This window comes from Phodopus roborovskii, unplaced genomic scaffold, assembly GCF_943737965.1.
Source record: "Phodopus roborovskii unplaced genomic scaffold, PHOROB, whole genome shotgun sequence".
Classification (NCBI taxonomy): Eukaryota; Metazoa; Chordata; class Mammalia; order Rodentia; family Cricetidae; genus Phodopus; species Phodopus roborovskii.
In genome coordinates, this window is record NW_026126459.1 from 6,952,936 (window position 1) to 6,975,944 (window position 23,009).

Below are 23,009 nucleotides of genomic sequence, written 5' to 3' on the forward strand. Positions count from 1 at the left end.
TTTGAATGCAGTTTAGCAGCCGCTTACAAAACATATCCTTACCACAGGACACACTAATCTGAAAACTTATGCCTATGCAGGAACCTGCACAGTATTTACGGCAGCTCTACTCATATTTGCCCAAATTGGAAGCAATCAAAATGTCCTTTGGCAAACAGAAAGCTGGAAAAGCTGGGCATATCTAGACAACAGAGTTTTGTTTTTTGTTTTTGTTTTGCAAAGAAATGAGCTAGGTAGCCATATATGAAGAAGCCACAAATGTGTATTACTAAATTGGAAGCAGCCAATGTGAAATGGCTACATACTGTATGTCTCTAACTATATGACACTCTAGAAAAGGAAAAACTATGAAGACGACAAAAATATCAGTGGCTGTCAGGTTTTAGAAGGGAGGAGCAGCTCAGCTCGCACAGCTTTTTCAGAGTAGCAAACTGTGCTCTAAGAGACTGTAATGGGGATACATGAGTGTCATAAATTTGTATAAATCTCTGAAGTGTACAGCACCAGAAGCTACTCTGGTGAGAACATTGCCAATGGGACAGGCTTTTTAAAAAATCTATGACAACACACATGCACTGACTTTAGAAACTGCAGGAGCTCAAAGGCACAGTCAGCTAGACATCAGGAAACTATCCTCAAGAGGAATTGAACAGGGCCACTGCCCACCTCAAGAGTCATTTTTGAATCCAGTTTAAGGAAAGATGTAGATCATGACTGAAGCGGTGTTTAGTATCATCACAGAATGAAAAGGGAACAAAAAAACAAAAGGCAAAGTGATAAACATCTGCTATCAGTAAAATATCCTCAAAATACATATTTTTCAAGTTTTATGGCTTAGTCCTTGACACCTAAAATCTATCAATTGCATTTTAATTGTGTTAATTCAGGTTACCAACAAGAGATGCCATCGAGCTCAAAATTCCCTATTTCTATTCAGGTCTTGTCCAGCTGCCTGAGCATGGTCCTACGGCTGACACAACACACTACTCACTCTCATACTCCCATCCAGGCAGGTGAGATGAGGGATGGATCACACTGCTTGATATAGCCACTACAGCAAAATTAATCTGCCATTTGTGCAGCCCCAAACTGAAAAGCACATGTATAATTGCTTACTTCCAATTCAAAACACCATTTCTTCTGTTTTTTTTTTTTTTAAGTCCATTAACATTGTATTGTACTTTCATAATCCTTAAAATTAACGCTGACTGGGAATATTGTCCTCATGTCAACTTCAAAAAGTCAGAATGACCCCCAGAGGCAGAAAAGAACCCTAGGTTTGGTTTCAGGCTCTGCTGCCAAGGACTACCTAGCTTTCAAGTGGCCAGGGCACAAAGGACTGATGGTGGTCTCCTGAGAACTGAACCACAGTCCCCTTTGGGAGGCTGATCCTGGAGATGGAAAAGACAGACACATTCACTCAGAGTAAATGAAAAAGAACACAAGGTTAAAATGAAGTTTATTATGTTTTTGATTTTTTTTTTTTTTTTTTGGATTTTTGGTTTTTTTTTGTTTTGTTTTGTTTTTTTAAATAAAACTGTTTGTAAAACAGCTATTTTATCCCCACGGCAGAGTGACCCCTGAAAGATGCACATATCCCTTCTTAAGGCCTTAACAAGATTTTTTTTTTGTACTTTTTTCTTTTTTTAAAACTCATATATTTAAAAATTATACAATTTACAAAACAAAACAACACAACATAAAGATTCATGTAGCATGAGGCCACACATCTGACAAGCCCCCTTTTCCATTATAAAAGTGAAAGCAATTAAGTGTTAAAGTGGGTGGTTCTGGTTAGCTTCACCCACCCACATGGTTCCTGCACGTTCTACCCACACCTGGCCTGTTCCAGCAGCAGAGGTCTGGGCCTCTGTGGATTCCATGGATCCTGTGGGTCCTGTGGGTCCCAGCTACATGGGATTTGTCAAGGAAAGAGGGAGCCAGAGGTAAGCCATTCCTTAAGTATACCTGTTGCTGTCGGGCTATTCTACCTACTTGGTGGGGCCACAGTGATCCAAGACACAGACAGCCATGACCTTGGGGCATCTACCAATTCCACCACCCCCCTAAAAAAGAAAAAAATTAAAAATAAATAGTGTTTCTAGAAAGGAAAAAAATTTATTTTTGTGTTTAAACATCATTCCCCCACTTTTGAAAATGACCATTCCCATTCTGCCCTCCCCCACAAACTTCCCTTGTGAGACAGACAGACAGACCAGAGGAAAGGTGGTTGTCATTGGTCTGCTCTTTCAGTCCTGGGTCTAGTGTTCACTGAATTGTTGTGAGACAGGCTAAAGATCAAAGCCACACCCCATCCTTTATCCTTTATGAGATGAGTTTGTTCAGTTCAATTTCACATTTAAATTTCATTGTCATTGGAACAAATTTTGAGTTAACTAGATAATTTTAAAATAGAATCAAAAGGGATAGCGCACCTTTCATTTAAACAAAGTCTTTCCAGACTAAAAATAGATTTATATATATATATTTTTATCCCTCCCTTTAGCTCCCCTCCCTCATGAGCCCACCCCTCCCCCCTCCCCCATATTGTCACTATGGAGATTGTGTCCATGGAAACAGCCATTCCAACATCTTGTGTCTTTCTTTCCTGTGGTGTCACCAGTTTGAGTGTGATGTGAGAACACAGGAAGGAAGTGCTGACATGGGCAGGCGCAGTGGGGGTGCAGGGAAGGGCAGGGTGGGGGTGTGGTTGCACAGCAGGAAGATTCCATCCCATCATGTGTGTTCACCACCTTCTCATCTCCACAGTCTCACCTGGAAAACAAGCAATAGACACTGGGTGCTGGGAAGGTCTATACGGTCTCAGCACAGCTGTAGTAGTAATGAGAGGATATGGCTTTCAATAAAGATCTTACATTCAGACCTTTCTGTAGATGGCTGCTGATTTTGAACACATTCAAGATCAATGCCAGCACTATCAGGTACTTTGGACAAAACATGGGAAAGGCAACAATGATTTAAGCTAATGGGCTTTGCATGGAAGGAACCACAACACAAGATTCCCTGACTTCCATAGCTGAGCTATGTTTGAGAATGTGGCGTGTGATTCTTAGCCAGCATATTAAGCAATGAGGGCCTGTGGTTGACAACATCTTGTGACAAAGCTCAATCTTCATAAAAAATAACTAACAGTATCCTGTTGTTCCTGAAACATACAGCATCCATCCAAATTACAATAGATCATGTCACAACTATGTCTCATCTGTCTCTAGTTGAGTCTGTTCTTCATGAAAATAGAGATCAGAACCTCTGATGGGGAGGTGGGACAGGCCCTAGCCCATTTTCTGGAGTTTGCACAGAGCTGGAAATTTTAATTCTGCTAACTCCTCAGGAATCTGAGGTGCTTAAGAACCCTGGGGGCTTCTTCTCTTCTACCATTTCACATTCCAGAGGTTGCTCTTACAACCCATGTAGGGCAAATGGATTGTTCAGGGGACTCTGAGGAGTCTGCCTTATGTGAGAAGGGCCCAGAGACATACTAGTTTCTAAGGAATTAATTCAGAAAAATTACACCAAAAGGCACTGTTTATGGCAAGAACTCTCATCCTTGTTTTCTACCAATCACAGCACTCTTTCCATCTGTGTCTCTTGGGATTCCTGTTTGTCTCTTCCTCAGGTCTCTCCCATTCTCACCACCAACAGATAACTTCACGAAATACCAGGCTCACTGTCTCATACCTGCATCCACAAAGCTGACCAGTAAGCAACACTAAGAAGGCTGGTATGTGTGCAGGACCTAAGAATGCACTGTTCATAAGCACACATAACCATGCCTGTCCTTGCTAATTGCTTTATAAAAAGTCTGGTAAGGAGAAGGCACTTTGCAGAGACAGCAGTATATTGCAGCCCAAGACTCTAACTCTGGGAACGCAGGAGTTTTATCATGGCACTAAGGTTCCTTGAACCCATCTACAAGATGAGGAGGATCAAGTTCAGGGAGGTGACACTTGCACCCAAGGCAGGTGGCTAGTTCAATGTAGGATTTGGGTTTACAGCTACCTAATCCTTTGCTACCCACGTTCTGGGCACTGTTTCATTACATGAAACATGGCTGAGACATGGCTGAGAAGAGTTAAGTAGGCTTCCAGTGAGTTTTCTGCCATTCCAACCTGAAGATGGTCAATATTCTCTTTAAATCTCACTGGGAATGTGGCTACCATCTGTAATCATAGCAGTTGGAGGAGTAAGGGAAGGGGATCTTAAAACAACCAAAATGACTATCAATCACTAAGAATGGGGATGTGATAAGGATAGCTTAGTAGCAGAACTCTTATGTGGGACTCGGGTTCTACATCCACAAATGCAAAACAATAAGCAACTTGATGTTCAAGCAGGTAAAGCACAGGTTTCTCTTTGGACCTACCCTGTGACCAGAACCTGAGAGGGCTTCCTCCTCCACCAAACTCTAAGTCCCAGTTGCAACTGCAGCAGGCACCTTCACTCAGTTCAACTATTCCAGGATTCAGAGACATTCTCTTCTCTGAAGTACGTGTGATCCCTATCTGAAGAGGGACTGAATTCTGACTCATTATTTAATTATGGTATATAGGGGAGATGTGATGGACTGAGTCTCCTTTTGGAGTTTTAACACCAGCAGCAATCCTTCGAAGAACCTAGAATTAGGGTGGCACTCATTCATGGGCTTCGTGCTGCTCAGAAGGAGCAGAGAAGATGCTACCCCTTTCTTTCCATGGCTGTTCTATACAGGGCGCGTGTGTGCGTGCGTGCGTGCGTGCGTGTGTGTGTGTGTGGTATTCCTAGCACCTAGGACAGTACATCACTTCAAATGATGGTTTCTGTTCCCTGTATACTACATCTCAGGGCCAAACAGGGAAGCCATGTTCAGGGGCCCTCCTGTCAAAAACCTGTTATGAAGCCAGAGAGTATCAGTATTTATTTGTTTGGTTGGTTTTGGACAGAGTTTCTTTGGTTAGCCTTAGCTGTCCTAGAACAGGCTCTATAGATCAGGTTGTACTAGAACTAGCTTTGTAGATCATGCAGGCTCCAAACTCCCAGAGACCCACTTGCTCCTGGCTTCCAAGTGCTGGGATTAAGGTGTACAGCACCACTGCCTAGCTAGTGTAACAATCTTGACATCACACGCCTATCATGATAGGATACTTTCTCATTCTCAGAAATGGATGGGACAAGGCCTACTGTGGCCTACAAAGACTTTACCTCTCATACATTCTTAGCCTTGGGGGAGAGAGGGTGCAAGTACACAAACCCCACATGTTGGAGCAACATCTTCTAGCCCCTAACACTGGGTATTTTCTGCTAGGTAGAGCAGTTGTAGCTCTCAGAAACACACAAGTAGGTGGCACGCAGTGGCCAGTGCCAAGGCCTTGTCAAATCCTCCTTAGTTCATCACTGATATTTTTTTCTTTACATAGGAAACAGAAGCATAAAGATACTAAGTGGCTTTAACCTCAGTCACACAGCCCCTTCCTCGCCATTTTGTGTGAGAAAGTGGGGTACCAGAAGGTCAGGACACATAAGTACACTCACTGTCTCCTCTTTCATTTGTGTAGTTCCCCCTTAGTGGTGACTCACTATCCTGAGCACAAGTGTTCCTTGAGGACAGTAGTTTGTTTCTGTCCCTGACCACTGAAGCTTCAACAACTGTTTGGCATTTGAAGGACAATGACTGACCTCAGTATAACAAATGAACAGAAAAACCTAGGAAAAAAAAAAAAAACTTTCATTGTAGGAAGAGTTTACGAAAAGAATATTCCAGATATTAAAACCAGACACAGGGTCTGTTTTTTTACTCAATAGGTGACTGCTACAACCTCAATAGACTTGAGGTCCATCCCCAAATGATGGTCAGGTTTACTATGGCCAGGAAGGGTGGAGGTAAAATTTACCATTCTGCTCAAAGTCCATTCTGCTTCTAGTCTATAGAGATGGAAGAGTCTAAGAATGAGTAGGGGTGATTACCAAGGTCCCCAAGAGATGGTTACCAAGATTCAGATTTTCTAAAACTCAGGCCTGAATTCAGGACAAAACCAAATTCCAAATGAACTCATTTTTACCTCAGCTAAGCCTTCTAGGACACACTTACTTCAGGAATCTATCTCATGATCCCCTTAGAGTTTGACTCTAACCCACAAGGTCAATATGGAAGCACTTACAGAGACTGCAGAGCCTAGTTAGACACAGTGTCATTCAAGACCATGAGTCCCACTGAAGGACAATATAAACAGTCCTCTAAAACCCATATTTATCTCCCCACCACTCTGTCCTGAGGGTCACCTCACTGTACCAGGACTGTGCACAGCCTGTACACCCCAGCAGCTTCTAGAAGTGAAGAGCTGACAATGCCTTTTGGTCAGTCCATAGTCTTCTCCTGTTTAGGTCTTGTGCCCCAAGAACAAGTAAATGGTTCTCATTCACCTTTCACACTGTTCTGCTCCAGGCACTGCCAGCCCTATTCCCTGCAAGAGACAGGCAGGAATAAAAAGCTCTATAGCAAAGCACTCAGGATCCCCACCAGGGAGTCCTGGGAAATTCACATCTGATCAAGATCTATTCCACAGCTTCCTCTGATGTTAGTACCTGAACCACCAATTAAACATTTTCTTGGAGAAAGAAAACCATATATTCTCAGATGAATTCAACTATTCTTCAAATTAACAATTATTTTTCCAGAAAACGGCAAAAAAAAAAAAAAAAAAACAAAACAAACAAACAAAAAAAAAAAAAAAAAAAAAAAAAAACCTCCCAGTTGTAACCAGGGAGAGGGCACACTCCAAACAGAATAGGCCTGTTGTGTCTGTGGGAGCAGAAGAACCACATTTAGAGAATAATCCCTCAGACACCACCTCAATACAGCTAGTACCTCTACCCAATGTAGCAAGTAGCAAGCCCCACATCATGATAACTCTGTTCTCTTTTTTCACCTGTCAGTGACAGAGCAGGAAGGAGGAACCACGCTTCCAGAGATCATGTCCTCTAAAGTGCATTCTCATGGCTGTAAAATGAGTTTAATCTCTTAACACTGTTAAAAATGTAACTAGACTAGATGACAAAACCCACTAAATAAACTTTCCTTTTCTTTGTTCTTTTTACTAAGGAATTCTCCACAATACTGGGGGTAGGATCATAAATAATAAAATTTGGAGAATATTCTAAGTCCCCCCCCCCAAAGAAAACATATATATGTATATATATATGCGCCTTATTGACACTTTTTTTTTTTAAAATGATCTCTGGTTAAGACTCCTCTAAGATAAAGTAAAAATAGTAGGCTGTTAGCAGATGATCCCCACTTGTAGGGTTGTCCCAGAAGCTCTGCCTTTAGGACTATCACTCATGAACTCATCTGTTAGCTCTTCATTAAAGGGCTAACTTCAGGAAAAGTTGTCCTGATTCCAATCGGCAGTATACAGTTCTGATGTCTCTACCACCTTCCTGTAGACATTCAGGAAGTTAAATAACAAACGAGAAACTTTTTTTTCTCCTGGTTTTATTAACCCACAAGACTAAATGCTAGTGGTGCGGTATGTGGCCATAAGAAGGCTGAGGCCAGGACACACATAAAGCTTTGTGAGGAGGTGGTGGGAGCCCAGCAGGCCCCAACTCACCTGTGCTTGCTGTCCATTCCCACGTGCACATTGCCCCCCTCACCCCCGCTCCGACTGCTCTGTGCTGAGGCTGCCTTTCGCGGTCTTGTTCTGCAAGGGGGGGAGAGGGCATGGAAGGGGAGGCTGATGCCAGCCAAAGCCAAGGGAGTGACAAGACAAAAGGACAAAACAGAAAATATAGTGTGGAAACCAGGGAGGGTAGTGGTAAGGACAGGAATGGCACATGGAAAAGGAAATAAAAAAAGCAGAGTCAGTACTGAATGACAAACAGGAGACATCCAGACTTGGCTTTCTGAGGCAAAAATGTGATCATAAGTAAAAATAAGGAGAATACTGTCTGGTCCTAAGAACCACCTCTGAAAAGTATTCTTAAAAGAAAGCATATGAATCTGCCAGGAACATTCTGAGGACAGCCCTATTTGGGGACTGAGTGGTCAATGACCACCAGATGTCAGTATGACCTCAGCTAGACAGGTGCAAGTGCAAGTGCAAGAGACATGGGCAGCAGAGCTTTTCACCCCATCCCACCTTCTGTGGTACTTCAGAAAAGAGTTTCTAGCCTCATCTTTCCTAAAAGAAATGACAATAAAAGCATCACTTAAACACATTGGAAAATAGGACAGTGGCAGACCATCACCTATATATTGTTGGGTTGCTTCTGCTGCACTACCTGGGAGAGAATGAGAGCTTCCCCAAGCTCTGAAATTAGCTCTATTTCTTAGTTCAAGAAATATTTTTATACCAGGCCTTGCATCAGCTCATCATGAATTGATCCATGAACTGGATGGAGTTCTACTAAACTCAAGTAAAAAAGCAGTAATAGTTTCACTGAGTCTGATCGTCTAATTTCTCATAATAAACAGATATCCACCCTTAAAACAGCATACCTCTTCCCATCCTACCATGCAGGGTGTTGGTCCCATGCTCCAGGGATTTCTTCCCTATACCTTCCAAAGGCTAGAAGGTTTCAGCTAGAGGTATATGTTAGGACATGCCTGGGGCTTTAAATCTTTCAAGGGGAGCTACCCCTATTCTCCAGCTACACAGCCAGCCCCACTCAGAGTGTAGAGGTCTATGACTCACCTTGTGCTTGGGGCACCTCACCGAGAAGTTTTCCTCATGTAGCAAACAATCTACAAAACAAAGGAGACAGTGTGATGAGCCTGTGCCTGCTTAACCAAAGTATGGCCATACTGGCTGGACTGATAGACATGAACCTAAGAGGTCTCAATACTGATTTATTTCCTTTCTTCTAAATATATATATGCAATACTATTTATTTATATGGAAAAAAAAACTGACAGTACTTGTAGAAAAGCTAGATGCCATGAGACACACACACACTTTTTCCCAGTTCTGTTATGTTTAGTGGGTTATCCAGAGAACTGCCATGGGGTGCTCACATGGCTGCTGGAGTCTAGACCCTGCCCTGCCATCTTTCCTCCCCTCTTAGATAAAGGATTTCCAAGAGCTTTTGGTCTGCCTGGATTTCAAGTCATTAAACATTCAAAATGTTAACATCATTTGGATCTGAACCTTAGACATGCAATTGTTTTTCTCTTCTTTGACCACACTAATAAGAAAACATCAGTGACATCCAAAATAATCTATGGTAATTAACATGGAATCAGCCACAAAAAAAAACTAGCATTTTAAAGTGATTGATCATAAGTGTAAATAACCATGGTATTGTTATATAAAAATCATTCCAACAATCAGGATATACAAATGTGTAACTAAACTTCAAATTTCATTACAATTTTTACATACATTAAAAACAAAACAAAAGACTGAAATGAAACCTCCCGAAACATATCAGTGATTCTCTTGTAGGAAGAAAATAGGTGATTTCATTAAGACCTTTTCTCTCTGTATTTCCAAAATGACAATGCTTAACAATCAAAGATGATCTCTAATCCCTTGGGATCCACAGGATTAATGCAGAGCTTCTAAACACACACACACACACACACACACACACACACACCCCTGAAATACAGTGACCACCTTTTGCCTCTACTCAAGAGAGCCCAATTTTTAAGATAGAATGACCAGCCCCTAAGTCCAGCTGTCATCTGCATCACACAGCCTCTAGAGACATAGGAAGACATTCCTGACATGATCACACGATCCATACTGATCATTTCAGAGGGAAAAAAAAATCCCATGAGGATGATTTTACTCCCTGGAGGGGGAGAAAAAAAAAAAAAAATGATGTACTTCAGCTTTTAACACGGTGACAGTATGCCTGAAGGCAGCCAAGAATACATGTACCTTCAGGTAAGTCCAGCTTAAAGGAATAGGACAGTGTGTGGACCAAGGCAGATAAATCTAATTAATGAGTTTACTCTGTATATCATAGCTCTGACAGACCGACAGCCAGGTGCAGGATGTGATGGCAGAATGTTAATAAATATTGGTTACACACTGTAAGAGAGCTCTCAGGCACCACACAGCAAGAGGCAGCCATGGCACTTACCTTATTAAGTTCACTATTTAACCAGTTTAAAATGAGATCCAGACTAACAGCCTATATAGCCACAGATTTCAAGTGTAATAGTATATAAGAAGCAAAGGAACACACAAATGATAACTTCTCAGGTCCTCAGTATCCTGAAGAAATCAGTTAAAACACTCAGAGAATTTGGCTCACTTCGGTATTCTGTGCCATTAATTAAATAGGTTTCCTAATGTTAGGAAATGCCCCCCCCCCAAGTTAAAAGGAAAAACAAGTCACAAATAAAACAATGTAAATATACATTACACTTCTGGAGATGGAGTTCTCCTAAAGAAGTCTTATAGACTACCTACCTCTGCCCTTGTAGCACACTGTAAAGACAATTGGCTCTTTTCTCATACAAATCTGCAAATCAGGTACTGTAATTCCATTCTTAGCAAAAGTCAGTACATAGGCAGAAAGCTCAGAAGGTGGAAAGGTACAGAAGAGATTATGATATCTAACCACCCAGTGCTACCAAGGTAAGAGCAAAGAATACAAAATGCAGTGAAATCCCAACTGAGGATTCTGGCAGGTGTCTGGGTCCCCTCTTGGTTAGCCATCGGCAATCACCTGATTTGTTTTTTCTAAGACCCAGGCACTACCTTGTAGTCCACAGGGCCTGGTCAAAATTCCTATAGGGTAGAAACCAAAGTAATAACTCACCGCATGAGCTAAAAAAGGCTCACAAGGTGGAATAGTCAATAAGATCACTTCCAGAAACAAATACCAACTCCATAGCACCCCTAGGAAAGATATAAAGCATAAAGGCCAGAGTGACTTCTCTGAGTATGTCATAACAAGCTCCATAAAACTCAGGTATACCATCCATATAATATAGAACTCAAGATGAATGAAGGTGGTGATCTCAAGGATAAGGTAGGAAAAACTAGAGGGGTCTAACATGTCCTTTGGGTTCCTTGTTACTAGACAATCACCAGATCAATTGGAATCTACCTCAAAGCACTGTCATCCTCATACTAGTATAGAAGGATGATGGGAGATGCAATTCTTAAATATGTTTCTCATACGGTTAATGAATAAAGCACTGTTGGCCAATAGGAAAGCAAGATAGGTGGGACTAGGAGATAAGGAGGAACTAGGAAGTAGTAAGGAGAGTTAAGATGGAGAGACCTGGGAGATGAGATGTCTGCCCCACTCCCCGGTAGATGAAACCACGTGGAAATACATAGAAACGGGTTAATACTTAAGACAGAGCTAGCCGATAAGAAACTAGTACCGGGCCAATAGCATTGTATCAAATACAGAGTCTCTGTGCATTATTTGGGGCTGGCGCGGCAGTGGGACAAGACCAGGAGGCAGGCGGAAAAACCTTACTCCCTACATATGGCACCCACGTGGCTTATAAGAGCTTCCACTTAAAATTTAACAAAAGCTTAAAAAAGGGTTTTAAAAACAAAAGAACAGAGACAAGTAGACATTTGTGCGGCTCCTTTAAGGGAAGATTCCTGACTCAGCATAAACGGCAAAAAAAAAAAAAAAAAAAAAACCGCACGGCTTTTAAGAAGCAATGCTAACAATTTATTAGTGTGTATGAGAGATGGCAATGGCAGCGACCACATCTCCAAGCCGACAGCATGCTTGCTGGATGGCAGAGCAGACCAAGGCGGTGGGCACAGCTTTCAGTGCTGGCGGTAAAAGTACCTGCTGCCATCTTTGGTAAACCACAGCAGGAACAAATATGACTTTCATTTCAGCAATGTTGTTGTTTACCAGATAAAAGACTCGTGACCAGAAAAATATAAACATTTACAGTAAAGACAGACTCGTATTAAGAAAAACCTCTAAAGGTTTACATTGTGTTTTAAAATATACATAGACATGGGGGGAAAAAATGAAATGGTTTTAAAAAGACAAAAAGGAACTGGGTGTGGTGGCACACACCTTTAATCCCAGAGTTTGAGAGACAGAGGCAAGCAGATCTCTTGTGATTTAAAAGTAAACCTGGTGTGCAGAGTAAATTCCAGGACAGATAAAAAAGTTACATAGAGAAACCCTGTCTCAAAAAATAAAAAATAAAAAGTAAAAGAAACACAGTAATAATAAAGCAATTTAAAGATGAAAAGCTCAGAGAGAATCTGGTTACTGTATGGTGTTATATTATCTTTGTATCTTCTGACCGCTGAGGAAATAACTGTTAAAACAAATGGTGCTGGATCAATCCAATTTATATATTTTAAAAATGCTTTGACTCAAAACTTTAAGTCTAAGGACAAGTTACTGGGGAAAAGGATTTCTATTTTTGTTTCCACAGAAAATAAAAGGCTGTGGATTCCTTCCAGACTAATGTGGTTTGATCAAGCCAGACCCCCTGAAACAGAGTTCCTTGTGATCCAATATTCAAAACAGCTTGAACAAGGCAGCCTTGCAGACTACAGCCAGGATATCTGCGGCTTCTTAGGATCCCCATGACAGCGCCCCAGCAGGAAGAAGATTGGAAAGAACAACGCCCAAATTCCCAAATATTGTTTATAAATGTTTTTTTCATTTAAATGGACTTGGTTATAAATGGTTAATGATCACAACCAATCTCTTTTTAAAGGTAAAAAGGGGATTATAGTACAGATATGAATACTTTGTTTTGGAATGGATTTTCATTTATTGAATACAATTTAAGGTAAATTTTGTGATATCTATATTTCTCTTATTTAGGTATTGTGTTTATATAGCTCATTTAGGAATGTAATGTATAATTTAGTACAGATTATAGACAGTTACCTATAATAGTCAAAATTTATGTGTTAGTTAGGTTTTCTAGATATGTATTTGAGATGAATAGGCATTCTTCAAACCTTTCCAAGACCTGTAGAATATGGCATTTAAAATGGTTTAGGGTTTTTTTGTGACAAAGAGGCACAATTGCTCCTGGCAACACCACCTGCATCAGAAAGGAAGATGGACATTAAAGAAACTCGTTATGGAGTTTGCTTTCAATATGGCAAGACTAGCCATGTGGACAAGATACTGCTCTTGTCTGGACTCTTTGACTTTATGCTGTATAAACTGGACATGCAAGACCCACAGAAAAGTGACTGTTGATTCAAGATGGACATTTGCTACAGAGTTCCTGCTTCATGGAAGAATCTGCCAGACAGAATGCAGGACACAGAGAAAAGTGATTGACAAACTGCCAATACAAGAAGACAGTTTAAATTTTCCTGCTTTGCTGAAGAGTTGGCCAGACATACTATGGCCTATGGACTGAAGATGGAAGATTACAGAACTTCCAGTGATTTACCAGGCAGTGAGTTTTCTCTGTCATTTCTAGAATTTATATATTACCCTTCTGTGGTCTTTGAAGGAGTTGAAGACAAATAGTTATGGTTATAGTTTTCCTTAGGCTTAAAGATAAGTTACATATAGGACTTTAGATGCACAAAGAATAGATGATGGAATATTTTCTTCAAATCTTGCTAAATGTTAATGGACTAACTAGTGTTAACTGTGATTCTTATTTGATAACTATTGTGTGATATATTTTGCTATGTTAAGGTTAAAACCCTTCTTTTTATTTAGACAGAAGAGATGATGGGAGATGCAATTCTGTAAATATGTTTCTCATACTGGTTAATGAATAAAGCACTGTTGGCCAATAAGAAAGCAAGATAGGTGGGACTAGGAGACAAGGAGGAACTAGGAAGTAGTAAGGAGAGTTAAGATGGAGAGACCTGGGAGATGAGATGCCTGCCCCACTCCCCGGTAGGTGAAACCACGTGGAAATACATAGAAATGGGTTAATACTTAAGACAGAGCTAGCCGATAAGAAACTAGTACCGGGCCAATAGCATTGTATCAAATACAGTGTCTCTGTGTATTATTTGGGGCTGGCGCGGCAGTGGGACAAGACCAGGCGGCAGGCAGAAAAACCTTACTCCTTACACTATAGCCCTATGGCCACTCCTGAAGCACATGGAAGGGAATAATATGCCCTAGAAATAAATCCTTAATGCTGACAGAGCCCCTCCCAGGAGAGGACAGAGAGATCCTTGTGTTTTGCCATGACCCACTCCAGGCTCTGACCCCACTATTCAAAGTATTCAGCAGAGAGTAAAATTTCCAGCTGTGGTTCTTTGTGAGAGTTAAAGAAAAGTCCCCTCCAGCAAAGATTCTTTATGCACAGTGGAATTATCAATGAGCTACCACAGACTTATTCCTTGTCTTAATTATTGTGTTCTTTGTATTAATACATTAAACGTTTTCCCAGAATCAGAAATCATGTTCTTATTACTGTATCCTCTATCTAAAGCCAAACTCTCCTGATGGTGTCAGAAATATGGGACCACATTAGGTGGAGGAGTTACAGGAGTCATAGGACCTGAAACAAAGATTCTATTTCCATGGAGACACCCAAGCAATGAAAGTTCTTCCGTAGATCAAGAGTATTTTAAAAATTTGGCTGTTGGCATCAAGGCAGAGATCAAAATATTATACTGTTCCTTACTCCACCAATAAATTAGAGCCTCTTAACAGAGTAACTTATCTTGATTAAGAATAGAAAACCAGTCAAGGTCAATGAAGACACCTTCCCTACATGTAAGTCATATTACATAGAATAGAGCTCTTGAGGAGACCATGGAATAAGCACAAAAATCTATGCCTGCAGGGCAGTGCAGAACTCTTGGATCATCACAAAAAAGTGTCTGCAGCTTATAAAGCAGCATCTTTGACATCAGCTCTGCACTCTTAAAGAGCAAACTGCAGTTGTAGCAGCAAAGCTAGAGGACCAGGGATCATATCAGACCTCTCAACCAGAACCTCTCTTTTGCTGGAAACTTGGCTAGGTTTGTTAGGCAGAGGCTTATTGACTTAATGAAGGAAAGGGTTGGGTAAGGGGTATGGGTAGGCACACGCAATAGATAGGAGCAGAAAAGTGGCAGGCCTTGCTTCTGAGGAGGTGGTTTGGCAAGCTTTCATTACAAAAAGGTATTCCTACTGCCCTCTCCTAAACACCTCACCCTAAGCTTTATTAAGGTAGCTCTATGTCTATCTGTCATGAGCAATGCACAGCCATTTGATTTTAAGTTTAAAATTTTAATTTCCACCAGTTGTTGGTGGCACACACCTTTAATCCTAGCACTCAGGACGCAGAAGCAGACAGACCTCTGAGTGGAAGGCAGTTTGGTCTACAGAGTGAGTTCCAGGATAGTTAGAGCTACACAGAGAAACTCTGTCTTGAAAAACCACACACAGCCCCACTTTCCTTAGTCTTACTACCCACATTTTAGGTACTCAATGGTCACATATGGCTAAAGCTACCATCCTGAAGCAGAAAAGTTTACAGCATTTCTATTACTGTGGAACATTCCAATGAGCAGTATGTTTTACCAGGAAATAGGTGGAAATAGACTGGGAGCTGGGAGCAGCACACCAAGGGCCTTCCTATTACAAACCTGGTTATCATCAACACAGCTGATACTTGAGGATACACATGGGGTATGCCTGGAGTCTAAGTGGCTAACCATCTAGGTGTGCAAGCTTCTGTTGCTGAACAGTCTCTGTGTGAGAGACTACTGCTCACCCAAGCACTGACTGCAACAGTGAATGATTGCATAACCCCCCATTCAAAACCAACCTCCAAACTTAACACTTGGGAATCCCCATTTAAGAGAAGCTTCAAGTGAAGGAAACCAGATGTTCTATAAGCAACATAATGAACATGAAGAAAATCAACAAGATTTAATACCCTGAGTACAGGCTAGGGTGAACAACTCAGACAATATGAAAATTTATCAGTTGGGAGAATGAGGCAAAGTGTAGAGGTACATGCCTACAACCTCAGCAATTAGGAGCAGTCAGGAGGATCAGTTCAAGGTTATCCTCAGTCACATAGTGAATTTGAAACAAGCATGGGCTACATAAGACTGTATCTCAAAAAAAAAAAAAAAAAAAAAAAAAAAAAAAAAAAAAAAGTGGGGAGAAAAGAGGGAAAAGAGAAAAAGTAAAGGTATAAGGAGGGAGAAAGGAAAATGATATTCCAAAACCCAAATTCCATGAAACAATGGTTCAAGGCTCTTTACTTCCTTCTTACCTATCCCCATAGTCAATGCCTTGCCTATAAAGCAGCTCTATGACAATTGTGTACTTTTTAAAATCCTCCTATACAATTCTTGTTCTTCTTAGTACCTCTAATAGAAACTTGGAGAGAAGACATTAGAAGGAAAAGAAGGACATGGAAGATGGCAACTCAACACAAACTGACTCATAAGACTGCCCTCTGGATGTGTCTGTGGGGCATTTCTCGACTAATGACTGATTTTGAAGGGCCCAACCCATTATAGACAGTGCCACTCCTGGGAAAGTGGTCCTGGGTTGTGTAAGAAAGCAAGTTAAGGGGGAGAGATGGCTCTGTGGTTAAGAATACTGGCTGTAATATCCAGCACCCACATAGTGGCTTACAACCATCTGTAACTCCAGTTCCAGGGATCCAATACACTCTTATGACCTCTAAGGACACCAGGTAGGCACAGGATGCACAGACAGGCAAACACACATACATATAAAATAATTAAATAGGTTGAAAAGGAAAAGAATGAAAAAGAAAGCTGATCAAGCCATTAAAAGCAAACCAATAAGCAAAATTCCTGTTTTTGGAGCTTCAGTTCCTGCCTCTAGGTTCCTGTCCTGACCTTCCTTAACAATGGCACAAAACCTAAGGGTTATACAGTGAAATAAATCCTTTCCTTCCCCCAGGTTCTTGTTTTTAGTCAGTGTTGTCACAGCAACAGAGAGGCCTAACTAGGATACCAAACATGTAATCCCACTGCTAGGGGTATGGGAAACAGAGACCAGAGGAAACTGGGGCTTGCTAGCAGCCAGCCCAGCTCAAAATAAACAACAAATTGGTGAGCTCCAAGTTCAATGAGACCCTGTCTAAAGGGAATGAAGTGGAACATGATACAGCAGAACAACCTGCCACCATAGTACAACAATGTGTATCACAGCTCCCCCTAAAACAAACAAGTTCCATTATAGCATTTTCTTTCCTTTTAAAAAAAAATAATTTATTACTTTTGTTTTATGTGCATTGGTGTTTTGCCTGTATACATGTCTGTGTGAGGGTGTCAGATTCCCTGAACTGCAGTTACAGTTTTGAGCTGCCATGTGGGTACTGGGAATTGAACCTGGGTCCTCTGGAAGAGCAGCCAGTGCTCTAAACCTCTAAGCTATCTCTCCAGCCCCCACCATTATTTTTGTTAGTCCTCCCCCCATCTGTCTTATTTCTTCCCCCAGTAACCAGTACTCTACTTTCATGTTACATGTATTCCACAATTCCTTTTCCCTCCCTACTAAAACCACTTCTCCATTTGCAACCTACATTCATATCCTCATACACGTGCATGCATGCATGCATGCATGCACACATACTATATAAATTAGAATCTAAGATCTGAATGAGAGAAAATGTGTAGTATTTGTCTAAGTCTGGGTTTCTTTAGTCAGTACAGTTTCCAGTTCCATCTACGTTTCTATAACATAAGAGTGCTTCTAATTCATGTACAGATTCCATGAAATCCCTATCAAAATTTTAATAGTCTTTTTTTCCTCCACAGAAATGTGTAAGTTGACCATGTATTTCATACAGAACAAAGAAGGACCCAGAATATTGAAAACAATCTGGGGGGAAGAGAGGGAATAAAAGACACAAATTTTCCAAATTTCTTGTTCCATTTTTTCTGGAGAGGGAACATACTTTGAGACTGAACCCAGGGCCTTGCATATGCTAAAGTAAGCATTCTACCATTCCCAAGTTCAAAACTTACTGCAAAGCTATAGTAATTGTGATAATGGAATATTGGATAGAGGCAAGAAATAAGTCCTTGCATAGTGGTCAACTGATTTTCAACAAAGTGCCAGAATCCTATCATTCAATGACAGAAGAAGGGTCATTCTGTAAATGCACATAGGGCAACTAGATAACAACTCACAGAAGAACAGATCTGAATTGCTACTCCACAAAATAGTCAAAAACTAAAATAAAAGAAATAAAAGATCTAAAACTTTAAAACTCTTAAAGAAAAAAAAGGGGGGGGGACACCAAAACTGATTTTGGATTAAGTGTTTATTACTTTAAGATGACACCAAAAGAAAATAAGATAAATTAGACTTCATCAAAAGCAAACTTTTAATTGGATATTATCTCAGTTGGTAGAGTGCTTGTCTAGTGTCCACAATCTCCTAGGTTCTATCCAAAGTATTATGTAAATTAGGCATGGTAGTGTACACCTGTAATCTCAGCACTAGGGAAGTAGAAGCTGGATCAGGAATTCAAGATCATCCTTGACTATATAAGCAAGTCTGAAGCCACTTGGGCTACATAAGATCTTGTCTCTTATCTCAAAAAAGAAAGAACACCGTCAGAGAAGTGGTTTTTTTTTTGGGGGGAGGGGGGCTTAGAATTCTTAATAGTTCACAATAAAAAGACAAAATAAGTAAAATAATTTAACAAGGGGCAAAGAACTGGAATAGACACTTCTCCATAGAAACTGTACAAATGGCCAATAAACATATAAATGCTTACTTAATATTACTAGAGAAGTACAAAATCAAACTTCAGCATTTCACAACCACTGGGATATCACATAGTGATAATAAGGACACCTAAGTATGGTTGGTAAGGATATTGGGAAACTGGAGTCCTAATACATTGCTGAAAGAAATGTAAAATGTGTATATACTTTGGGAAACCATATGGCAGCTCCCCTAAAAGTTAAACATGGAGTTAACATGCAAAGAGAACTGAAATCCTATGACTACTATACAAAGACTTGGTTGTGAGTGACTGTTCTGTGTCAAAAAAGTAGAAACAAACCCCATGTCCATGAACCAGATAAAAGGTAAATCCAATACAGTAGATCCTTTACAATAAACAGTTTGGCAGTGAAAACGAAATACTAACACATGCTAACAACATAGATGAACATTAGAAATCAAAAGGGTATGTGGTCCCAGCTTACCTGCGTCAATGGCACATGGGTAATGGTATCGGAAGGAGCAGCCTTTGTTGTAGCAGCCCAAGGTAGCGCCAGCATCCTGACAGTGGGAGCATTTCTGAAAGGAAGAAATGGGCACGTCAGTAACTTCAGACCTGACCCACTCAGGCAGGCTTCTCTTTACCTCATCTGTTAGACCTCACTCAGCATGGCCTTTGTGGTTGGATAGGTTGGTTGATCTCTCAACCACCATTCACTGATCACACACCATGGGAAGAGATCCAGCAGATAGTTTTAAGGCCAGGCCTCATGAATGACTTTAAATCAAACAGAACACACCAGGGCAAGTAAGTTACATATATTATGTGTGGTAGACACATCAATGGGTGTGGCACCCAGACCTGCCTGTTTTACCTACTCCCTTCTCTACTAGTAAATTCCTCTCTGCTATTATGCACTGCCTATAGACACTGCTTCTGTATCTGCCACAGAATCTTGTGTAGGTAGAGAGTTAAGGCAGGCAGGCAGGCACGCACGCACGCGCGTGCACACACACACACACACACACACACACACACAGAGAGAGAGAGAGAGATAGAGAGAGATGACCTTTCACAATTAAAATAGAATTCTTTTATTTGTAAGATTTTATTTTTAATTTTGATCTGATCTACTTATCCCAAATGCCCAATACAAGTATATTTTTCTTTCCAGAAAATATGTGTTTCTGTATGCAAATGGTATTTTTATACATGAATCTTATTTTAAATGTACTAGGAAACTTGCCATGAATTTCTGGCTAAGTGAGACACTATTCTCTAATTGCAATGCTCCTCCTAATATGGTCAGATTTTCTTAAAGCAGGACACATCTCTACTGTAATTTTGATGTGGCTGCTGTGAATACTCATCCTGTCAATCCTATCAACATCACCAAAATGTAACCACATGTGGCCCTACGGAGGAAAATATGTAGATTAGTTATACTTCCTGGGTGTGGCTATGACCCACACAGGAAAACTAACCAGAACATATACACACTCCCGATTCTATGAAAAGTATGTGTGCTTCTTTTAAATCCTCACATCTGAGTTGACCAAACTCCTAGAACCATGGCAGCTAGAGAGCCTAAATGTTCACCATGTCTCAAGATGGGAAAGCTCTGAACATTGACAATGCATTCACCTAGTTAGGACTTGCACGTGTGCACTGTTCAGTCTGGACAAGTAAAGTAACAGAGGCTAAGACCTAGAGTTAGGTCAGAGCTAAGAATGTCTCCCAGAGAGAAAAATGGTGTAGGACCTTATACCTCCCTCTCAGAAGACCAAGCTCCTTTTAGGTGCCAATAATCAGTCTATGTTTACATGTATACTTGTACCAATGAGAAGAAAGCAAAGGTCATTTAGCCTAGAGTAAACCAAGAACAGTTAAGAACAGTTGCAGAATCTCCAGATTATCTACTATCTATGCCTCCTTTGGGATAAAAGGTCATTACCAAACCAAAGAAACAGAAAGTGGTCAATCTGTCAGTGCAAAACTGGCAGCTGTTCCTACTATCTATCTTTTTATTGGGGTACCCAAACATTCATTTATCCAGAGGGCTTGAGCTTCAGGGCTCTCCAGCTTGAAGGATGAATCTCAGTTCATGGTAGCCATTGATGAATGGGTATATTAAGTACTTTTGAAAGTCTGCAAGTGAACATGCTTCTTTTTTTGCCCTTAAATATGGACAAGCTGGAAAACAGCAGCATTCTAGAGGCAGATTTCTGTTAATTTCAAGCCAGCCTGGTCTACAGAGTGAGTTTCAGAACGGCTAGAGCTACCTAGTGAGACCTGTCCCTCTGGTACTTTACCTCAAAACAAAACCAAACAGAAAACCAGACCATTGTGCTCAGCCTCTCTTGAGTACAGGACAACAGCATCTATGACAGCAGTCACCTAATCACAAGAAGACAACCCTGACAAAACCCATCTTCTGGGACAGCAGAGTGGAAAAACGAGAGACTTGGACCCTACCACACTGTTGAGCACTAACCCAACCAACCCAAGGACCACCCATCTCGAGACTTGTGATAGGACAACACAGACACATTCTTCTGCTATTTCAATTAATTTTACAACTTATAGTCAACATATCCTAATTGATACAGGAAGAGACCATTATCTGAGGTGAAGCTGAGCAAGAAAGGTTTAGGTGCACAGACTCTACAATCTAAATAACTACTTTGTTAATGACTCTTCCACTGCCTCACTATGTCTTACCAGGCAATTTCCTGACCTTTGTTCAGTCCATCTTCAAGGCGAGTACTAACAGTACTTACCTCACAGAAATGTTGAGTGCTGAATGCACTAATCCAGACTTAGAACAGTGGCTGGATCAGAACTGTCACCCAAAATGGCTACAGGCCAGAGATATACTATATGTCTTAAAGACCAAAAATTGAACACTCATTTACAGATGAGGACAGAGAAAACAAGGCATAGATGCCTTTTCCCTTCCTACTTCAATACCAGCTGTTTTGTCCCTTGCAGGACTTCTCAAAGCAACCTGCTCCCAAATAGTCTACTCTACATACATGTCTTTTTTATGAAGACAGAGAACTCATCACCTCTCACCAGGAAATTGCAAACAGCAAAATGGTATTTGCTTCTTCCAACTAAAAGCATGATATGGAGCTGGAGAGATGGATCAGTGGTCAAGAGCACTTGTTACTCTTCTAGAGGCTAAAGTTTGGCTCCAAGCACCCTTATGGTGACTCAAAATCATCTCTAACACCAGATCTGTAGTACCATAGGATGCGATACCCTCTTCTGACTTTCTGAAGCGCCAGACACTACTAACATGATGCATATACAAACATGTAGCCAAAATACTTGCATAGATAAAATAAAATTTAAAAAGCACAATAAGTTGACTATATCATACCCAAAGAAGAGATATTCTGCAGAGGTTATTAGGACCTCAGAATAAGTACTTTATAAATGGTTTAGTTCAGTGGTCTTAAAAAGTGTGATCTGGAGACCAGCAGCACCAGGAGGAACTGAAAGAACAAATTCTCAACCCATGTTCCAAAAAGCCCTCTGCGATTGTAGCACACAATAGAGACTCAGAACCATTAATCAATTCCTTCGCTTATAACATAGACCCAACAGAGATACAATGACTGGCTAGAATCTGTTTCCTGAGAGACTTTAGTATTTACTACACTTCTGTACTCAATATGGCAATCTAAAGATTATGGGTGTGAAGGCAGAATTGAGGCCTCCCATGATGTTCATCTGAATCCCTAGAATCAGAGATCTTTAATACTTTGCAGAGATAGTAGAAGGGGAGAATGCATTAATTATCTGGGGATGAATCTATTTTCAACACACAAACAGATCATAAAAACAAATTCCTCTCTTTCAGAGTGGGGCAGAGCTGCAGGCTTCAGGGAGATGTGGAAATGGGAGCAGGGTCACATGCTGACTTTGAAGATGGAAGAAAGAGCCACAAGCCAAAGAATGTAGGTAGTTATAGCTCAAAAAGGCAAACAAACAAAATATCCTGTAAGCTTCCAGAAAAGGAGCAGAACCCAGACGACAACTGAATTTCAGAGTGGGACTTGCTTTGGGCTTCTAACCTGCAGAACTATAAAATAACAGGTATATAGTATGTCACACCAAGTACATAGGAATTCCTGAGATGCTCATAGTGACAGAAGTGAAGTGACTGCTCATTTTTCTGTTACATTCTCTAATATAACCAATTTCTTCCTCATGGGAAAAACTACAATTTCATTTACTTTTCATAAGATCCCCAAAGGAGGCACACTGGGTCTGTTTCCAGTATTTTTTACCCCTAGCTGAAGAAGAAGCTAAAGCAAAGAGAACTGCTAAGATCACATAGCCAGGGAGCAATGAACTTAGAAGTGTAGCCTTTTATCTACTAACCACAAGTTCAACACTCCTCATC

The 23,009-nt window shown here is 40.7% G+C and overlaps 1 protein-coding gene across 6 annotated transcripts in view; it reads right to left on the reverse strand.

The window, feature by feature from the left end:
- Positions 1 to 2,536: 2,536 nt before the first annotated feature.
- Positions 2,537 to 23,009, reverse strand: part of Tcf20 (transcription factor 20) — a 148,027-nt gene continuing 127,554 nt past the window's right edge. For 4 of the 6 annotated variants that reach the window (XM_051189487.1, XM_051189488.1, XM_051189486.1 and 1 more), the window contains exons 3-6: positions 19,080 to 19,173; positions 8,691 to 8,740; positions 7,608 to 7,730; positions 2,537 to 2,775 (exon numbers count right to left, since the gene is read on the reverse strand). In XM_051189487.1, the coding sequence (XP_051045444.1) occupies positions 7,647 to 7,730; positions 8,691 to 8,740; positions 19,080 to 19,173 (228 nt within the window). In that variant the 3' untranslated portion in view covers positions 2,537 to 2,775; positions 7,608 to 7,646. The remainder of the gene's footprint in view (positions 2,776 to 7,607; positions 7,731 to 8,690; positions 8,741 to 19,079; positions 19,174 to 23,009) is intronic. The other 2 variants (XM_051189489.1, XM_051189491.1) reach the window with 2 other exon arrangements.